Here is an 8,600-nt window from a genome sequence, read left to right on the forward strand (position 1 = left end):
ATGATCCAATCCCTGGACGGTCTGCTAAAGTGAGTGATGATAAAACCCAAATGGATCTGCAGATCTCCTCTGCTGCAGTGACAGACTCTGCTGTGTACTACTGTGCTGTGAGGCCCACAGTGACAGGAAACACCAAAACTCTGTGCAAAAACCTGACAGCTCCTATGAAGATTTACACACTCCAGCTCCTCCTTTTACTGAACAGCAGTGCCACCAAGTGGACTCTGACAACACAATCTAATGACAAGTTACAATATTACTCCTGTTATTAATAAAACACAGTTAATCCAGATCATGGTGTTTAATTGAGGCTATTTCTGTACAGTAAGGCACTCCACAAGGAAGTCTTCTTCTACACAGAATGCTTTGGTATCACTGATGATGAGACAAACTAAAATGATTACAGACCCATGTTGATGAATTAACTATTCCAGGGTGAAAGGTGGTTAAAGAGACTTTGTTGTAACAGAAAGTTCACATGTTAAAGCTCCTCATTATGAGCTGCTCTGGATAAGAGCATCAGCTAAACAGCTGAGATGTAAATGAGATGTAAATGTTGAGAGTTCCTCAACAGATGATGAAGAGGAAGGGCCAATGATGTGAAGGCCCAGATCCATCAGAGTATCAATGTTCTTCCTCTCTCTCCTCCCCTCTCACTGCAGATATGAACCACTGGCTGAGAAACATCCTGATTCTGACTCTCTGGCTAGGTAACTCTTTAAACCTACTGATTGTTCTCCTTTAATCAATCATCTTTATTGATCCATCTCTTCCTCTGCATGTTCTCTTCTTCCCCAGAGTGTAAAGGAGAAGACAGAGTGACCCAGCCAGCAGGAGATGTCATTGCTGCTGAAGGAGACACAGTTACACTTGGCTGTACTTTTGAGACGAGTTACACAGGTCCAGCTTTGTTCTGGTACAAACAGGATGGAAACAACAGCCCCAAATTCATGCTGAGTCGCATGCAACAGAACGATGTGAAAACAGAGGATAAGTTTAAGGAGAGGTTTTCATCAACAGTTGATTCCACCTCAAGATCAGTTCCTCTGAAGATCCAGAAGCTTCAGCTGTCTGACTCTGCTGTGTACTACTGTGCTCTGCAGCCCACAGTGACAGGAAACACCAAAACTCTGTACAAAAACCTTTGGAGCAAAGACAACAGAATACTCCACAACGTCCACTAGAAGGAGTCACACTGTTAAACTTCAGTTTATCATACAGTCTGGATTCATTGCACTGATGATGAAAACTAGATGAAAAATGAGGCATTGACAATAAAAGGAGAGTGTTTGTAGCTCTGACATACTGACAATAAGGAGAGTGATGTTATTTATGTAGATAACATATTGTTTAAATTCCTGATAATCTTAACACACCGACATCTTGGTTTCCCTGAATTTCCTGTCGTGAGGTTTCCATCAGTTTTCCTCCATGTTAAGGCAGGACAGTATGGGGAGTCTTCACTGATGCTGCTGGATGTAAAACCCAGTGAGACTCTGTATGTGATACTGGACTGTACTCAGAAACTAGACCTGATCTCAGCATCCAGATGTGGGTTTTGTTAGTGTGAAGGAATATTCCAGTGAAAATGTCTCGTTTCACTATCAAATCCTCTCCACCTGTAAGCTTGAAAGGTGACTCAACAGTTTGTAGCATCACTTTGTTAATTGCTGCTGTAAATCCACAACTTCAGAGATGTGGGGAGGTGATAACGCAGCACAGAAGTAGAGTCTTTAACTATGTTGAGTTTGGAAAATGCTGAACAAACAGATCATCAGCTGACAACTGGATTATGCTGCTGGACTAGTCTGAAGTTTCAGTGGCATCTTTTCTTCTTCTGTGGTCTGATTCTGATTGGCCACTAGATGACACTGTAGCTGCTGTTAATCCAAGCTGAGCCACATTATCAAGTAGGCGGTGCACTACTTCTGCACTGTGTTCAACCATTCTGTCAATAATAACTGCTGCTGTGAAGAGAACAATTCTCAGACTGAATGTTGAACATCAGCTAGTTTCTCCTGTTGATTTAAACCTTGTTGTAGAGATGGAACATTGGCTGGGGATTATTCTTGCTGCTCTTTTCTTTGGTAAGATAGAAAGCACAACATCTTTTTATTCTTTTCTAAAGATTTATGGAAACAGCTGAGCTGTTTGTGTCCACAGAGTAACACTGTACAGCTGCCATTTTCCACTGTCTTCTCCTCTCAGCCTCATGAACAATGTTAGTCTAATGGCTTCATTTGCTCTACTTTTTCCAGGACTAATAGCTGGAGACACAATCTCTCCTGAACGAGAGGAAGTCAGTGAAAGAGAAGGACAATCTGTCACACTCACATGCAACTATCAGACAGCTGCTACCAGTCTTGCCCTTTACTGGTACAAACATCATTCTGACCTTCAGGCACCTCAGTTTATACTCTTGAAAGGAGCAAAATCGTACACAGGTGAACATATTCCTGATAGAAGATATGAATCTGAAACATCAGCAACATCAACTACACTGACCATCAGAGATCTAACCCTGGCAGACACAGCTCTCTACTACTGTGCTCTAGAAACACAGTGATACAAAGTGTAGAAGAGGCTGTACAAAAACCTGAACCCAGATATCTGACTACTCTTCAAAGAGGAGGGAAGTGGTATTCAAACCACAGCTTCATATCAGATGGATTCTGCTAATTCCTGTTTTATCAGAGTCACTGTGGTTACAGCTGCTAATGAAACACTGGGGGAGGATTCACAGGAGCATTATGGGTAGTGAGGGTCTGTACGTTTAACCAGGTTTCGGGCTCCAACAGAAGTTGTGTACAGTTTGCAGATTGGATGTTTCAGACAGGTGTTTGTGTCCTCATTTTAGATTGACATTGTTTCTTTTTTTTTTTTGGGAAAGCAGAACCTGCATTTGTGGTGAGAAAGAAATCAATCTGTTCATTAGTTCATTTGATGAAGTCCTCATCACGGACCAAATGAATGGGGAACCTCTAACGTTTGGGTTTTTTGTTTTGGTTCTGCTTGGTCACGTGGAGCAGGAGAGGAGCATCATCTGAGTGTATTTTAGCCAAATATTTGCATGAGGTAACGAGATGCTCCTTCCCTGCGTGCATAACAAATGTCATCCGGGAGTAACTGTTATGTACGTGTGAATAGAAAGAGTATTCACAAAGAGATTTGTGTCTGACTCTCCACACATCGATTAAATTGAGATCTTCTAGTTCTTTTTTAAGGGCCTTAGCTGCTGAGGATAAAGATTTAGAAGTTGGAGAGGATCTGTCCTTAGCTGGCTCCAGAACCAGGTTAAAGTCTCCTCCGACGATGAGCTAGCCACCCAAGTAAGGTCAAGGAGTACAAAGTTGAATGGCCACAACTCCATTATGAAACACCTCCAGAATTCACTTATATAGTCTAGTGGAAGGGGAACTCTGCTTCTGTAAATTCAGAAGAATAACTCCGAGCAGGTGTCCACAGTCTCTCAAGTAAGTCTTGAGAAGTCCTGAAAGTTCGTTCAGATGACACTATTTGTCGCTGACAGCATTACAAATTACATATAGAACAGAGGGTATGTGAAAATTTGCACTCAGATAGTCTGGTAGGGGAAATAAGAATAAGGTGAAATGAGGATACTGCTAGGCCTTAATTTATCCATCCTGTGACTAGTTGCAGAAGAAAGAAGATAAATAGAACATATCTAGGCTTGGGTTATCTCACATGTAACAGGTTATAGTCCACTCAAACAATAAACAAGAACACTTCCAGGCCATAATGCGACCTGTATGTGCCTAACTGCAGTCACTTAACCAGAGCCCATGATAGTCACGGGTTCATGCCAGTACGTCTGGATGATATTTCCCCAAGTAGTGTCCCGCCCACACGGGGGATGTGATGGTGCACCGTCCCTCCAGGAGGTCCAGGACCAGATTAGTGGGGTGGAGAAGCCTGAAGGAGATGCTGCTGTCATGTAGCTTTTTCTTCCAGCGAAGTGAAGGCTTTCCTTTTCTTATAGAGAGCCGTGGACATGTCCCTGAATATCATGATGTCTGAGTTACCGTACTTGAGCGATCTTTTCTTCCATGCTGCATCGAGGATTTTCATCACGTCTATGGGCGGATAATTAGAGCCCGGGGGAGGCTACCTTCATCGGGTCGCCGCTGGAGTGTAAAGTGAGCTCGCTTGATTTTGAGCAGAGTGTCGGTCTCTTGGTCAAGTATTAGTGAAGTATTAGTATTATTGAAGGATGGCGTTTATCCCTTCCACACCTTCCGGGAATCGAACCAGCCTTAGATTCTGCTGTCTGGCTCTGTTCTCCAGATCGTCTAGCTTGTCTTTAAGACTGCTAATTTCTTTCACTGGTAAGAGTTTCCACAGAGACGCCTAGAGAGTTCAGTTTATGGTCCAGCATGGATTGAATTTTCTCGAACCCTTTTTCCATTTCTTTGTGAAACCAGGTCAGCAGCTTCTCTGTGTTTCCCTCGGGTGAGCTAGCGTTAGCCAAGGCTGATAGAGGGGGCTTTCCACCCTTGTTGCCGCTTCAGCTCTTTTGGGGGGCATTTTTAGCTGAACCGCGTTGGTTTCTATTAGTATGAAGCTGGGGTCATTTCTGTAATTAAGAAACTCAAGATAGGGGACAAGTTAGGGTTTTGTATGGGAGCTGGTTACACTACCTCCGCCCTTCACGCCACCATCTTAAAAACTCCAAAAGGGGAGAATATGACAGATGCAAACAATCGGAGCTGAAAATGGGGATTTATTTTCCTCTCATGATTTGATTTGTCCTCAAATGTGACACAGATGTAATAATGTGAATAATATTATTTAAGTAAAGTACTGAATAAGTAGTTAATGTGGCTTTCATGTGTGACGTAATCTGCACTCTGCGCATGCGTTGGCGTCTGTAGCCACCTGTCGGAAGCTCCGTCTTGAACCGGACTCTTATCCAGTTTTAATCCACTTTTTTCGTTACATTTTTTATATCCTTTTATTTAACTTAACTTTATTTAAGTTTTACGTGGGTTAAGGATTTTAGTCATCCGACATGGATTTTAAGATAGATGACCGTAAAAACGCGATCAACGCTACTGATCGCAACAAAGCTCCGGTGACTATGCAAGCCGAGATAACTCTGCCCCTTGAGGACTGCTCACTCCTTAAGAAAGCGAACAAGAAGATTGCTGACCTTATGGAAGACATCCGACGACTTTCAGAGGAACTCAAAGAGAAAGATTCCCTGCTGACTGGCTTTATGGATGTGGCTTCAGTACAAGCCAAACAGATTGTTTCTCTTAGCGCAACCGCTAACATCCAGGACACCGTGTTTTGGGACCCCTCTAGTCTTCCCAGGCTTTCATCCTGCTCGACTCCGAAGCATCAGTCAACCTGGGCTGAAGTGGTGGTCCGTGGCTGCAAGAGAGGCTCGGATGGGGCTGCCTCTCCTCCGGACATCGGCCTCTCCAACCGCTATGCAGCCTTGTCTAACGACACTCCGGTCCATCCAGCGGATTCACCTGCGGCTTCGAGTCTCCCTGATACGGATCTCTTTCGGCGCACAGTGCCTGCCGACACTGTTGCATCTCCGCCACCGGCTACATCTCCTGCACTGGGCCGCCGGTCTGCCGCCGGACTTCATCGGCGGCCGTCATCCCGGTCAAAAACCTCCGCTTCCCGACGTAGGATCCTGAAGGAGGCTGTGCTCAGACGCTCCGGAGGCCGTCTCCACCCTGCACCGTCGGGTAGCCCTTCTCTCAGGTCTGTTACTGCTGCTCCAACACAACACTCAACAGCTCACACACTCCATCCTCAGTCCGCACGCTTTGAAGCAGATTCTGCTCAGTCCTGCTCTGGATCCCAACAACCAGCATCTCTCGTCCTCTTTCTCCCCAACCATACTAATAATTGGTGACTCCATAACCAGAAACCTCCGTTTCTTTAACGCTACCACTCGCTGCTTCCCCGGTGCCACCACAGCTGACATTTTAAAAAACTCCAGGACCTGATGCCGTCGCTCCCGTCCTCCATCACAAGAGTGATAGTCCATGTCGGAACAAATGACACAGCTCTTCGGCAGTCTGAGCTGACAAAATTAGATTTTAATCCGTCTTTTTAACTTATGAAAGAATTGTTCTTTGTGGCGATTTTAATATCATGTTGATGACCCACAATGTTAATGCAACTGACTTTTTAGTATGACTTCTTGGCCTCCAAACAACTGGCAAAGGGCAAACACTGCCGTGGCATCACTGTTGGTTTTTACCCTGGGTAGCATTTTAATAGTGGTTATCTGTGCCAAGATGTCTCTTTTTAGCTGCGATTCGCCTGTTACTCATGCCGCCTCACCAAGCTCCGTGTGTTGTCGCATCTTTAATGAACAAAGTGTTTCAAAGTTTTGCGCATTCTTTCAGAGCCAAAGCCAACACCTGTCTGATTCCAACACCAACAATCTGGTTGATCACTTCAATCATATCTGCTTGTCGTCACTAAATATTACTGCTCCTCTAAAGGTTAGGCCTACGTCTAAAGCTAGTAAGCAACCCTGGATAAATGACAGCATTCGCAGCCTAAAAAGGGAATGCAGGAAAGCAGAGCGCAGATGGAAAAAATCCATCTCCAAGTCCATTACCTCAGTCTGAAGGATTTATTAATTAACTACAATAAATGGTTAAGGATGCGAGAACACACTATTTTTCTGAACTCATTACTACACATAAACACAATCCCAGGTTTCTGTTTAAGACTGTGGATCAGCTGGTAAACCCAACCCCTCCTTGTGCCTCAGCTGGAAGTAATGATGACTGTGAATTGTTTTTATCTTATTTTACCAATAAGGTGGTGTCAATCAGAGCCTCTATTACCCCCGTGGCCTCTTACTCAGAGGTTCCTCACCAGCAACAACAGAGTTTTAACCAGTTTTATCCCATCGACTTGTCTGAGCTTTTAAAAACAATCACAAATGAGAGTGTCCTCCGCCCACTTGATATAATACCTACAAAATTTTTACTAAAGTAATAGATTCTGTTGGGCCCCATTTGATCTCTGTTTTCAACAGCTCCCTATCTACTGGTTGTGTCCCTGATTATTTTAAAACGGCTTGCGTGAACCCACTTTTAAAGAAACCTGGTTTAGATCCCTCCCTCCCACAAATTTTAGACCAATTTCAAAACTGCCTTTTATTGCAAAGATTCTAGAAAGAATTGTGTCCAAACAGCTGCTCACTGTGCTGGAAAATAACAAAATATTTGAAAAGTTTCAGTCTGGTTTTAGGAAGTACCACAGCACTGAGACTGCCCTGCTTAAAGTCACCAATGACCTTTTAATGTCTGCTGATGAAGGCATGTGCTCAGTCCTTGTACTCCTGGACCTTAGCGCTGCTTTTGACACCATTGATCACAACATCATGTTAGACAGACTGAGGCACTGGGTGGGGATCTCTGGTACTGCTCTAGAATGGTTTTCATCCTACCTGTCAAATAGGAAGTTTTGCGTGTCTGTAAACAACTATGTCTCTTCATTCTGTCCAGTTAAATATGGTGTGCCTCAGGGGTCGGTCTTAGGACCCATTTTGTTTTCCTTGTATCTGCTTCCCCTTGGACATATTATCCATAAACATGGCATTTCTTTTCATATTTATGCTGATGACACACAAATATACTTGCCCGTCAGATCCACAGACCCTGGAATGCTGAGTTCACTTAACAACTGCCTTTGTGAAGTTAAAAAATGGATGTCAAATAATTTCCTCCAGCTGAACTCAGACAAAACAGAAATCCTGGTCATCGGGTCCCAGCAGATGGCAAATCAAATACTGCCATCTGCTGGTTCCCTAGTAAATCACATTAAGCCTGTGGCAAAGAACCTTGGTGTTTGGTTTGATAGTAATTTAAATTTCGAGCAGCACACCACAAAGCTTGTTCAATCATGTTTTTATCAACTTAGAAATATAGCTAAAATTCGATCTATGTTAACTTTTAAGGACACCGAGACCATTTTACACGCCTTCATCTCATCACGCCTGGATTATTGCAACAGCCTTTTCACCTGTTTAACCCAAAAATCTATTGATCGACTCCAGACTGTCCAGAACTCAGCTGCCAGGCTTTTAACCAGAACAAAGAAATATGACCACATTACTCCTATTTTAGCTTCATTACACTGGCTCCCAGTATGTTTTAGAATTGACTTTAAAATTCTATTGATCACTTTTAAAGCTCTTCATGGCCTCTCGCCTTGTTATATTTCTGACCTTTTAGTCCCATACGCACCAGCACGTACCTTGAGATCCTCGGGCAGAGGTCTGTTGTCTGTTCCAGAGTCTCGACTGAAAACTAAAGGGGACAGAGCGTTTGCTGTCAGGGCCCCGAGGCTCTGGAACAGCCTGCCCGAGGAAATCAGGTCGGCTGAGTCAGTGAACTCTTTTAAGTCCCTTCTTAAAACATACTTTTATAGGAGAGCTTTTCCCGATCTTATATGACTTTATTTTATCCCTTTTATTTTATTGTATTTTACTAATTTTATATTAAATTTTCATGCTCTTATCTTTTTTTTTGGATTATTCTTTACACTTGTTAAAGCACTTTGTAACTTGTTTTTGAAAAGTGCTCTACAAATAAGGA

At 43.3% G+C, this 8,600-nt stretch overlaps 1 gene segment (V, D, J or C); it reads left to right on the forward strand.

The window, feature by feature from the left end:
• LOC119901643 lies at positions 1–3,959 on the forward strand. The segment is given in 4 exon segments: positions 1–29; positions 673–710; positions 799–1,109; positions 3,900–3,959. Coding segments are annotated over 4 exon segments (438 nt in total).
• The last annotated feature ends 4,641 nt before the right edge of the window (positions 3,960–8,600 follow it).

This window comes from Micropterus salmoides, unplaced genomic scaffold (assembly GCF_014851395.1).
Source record: "Micropterus salmoides isolate LMB-PRFRI ecotype aquatic unplaced genomic scaffold, ASM1485139v1 Ms_hic_scaffold_14, whole genome shotgun sequence".
In the NCBI taxonomy this organism is placed as follows: Eukaryota; Metazoa; Chordata; class Actinopteri; order Centrarchiformes; family Centrarchidae; genus Micropterus; species Micropterus salmoides.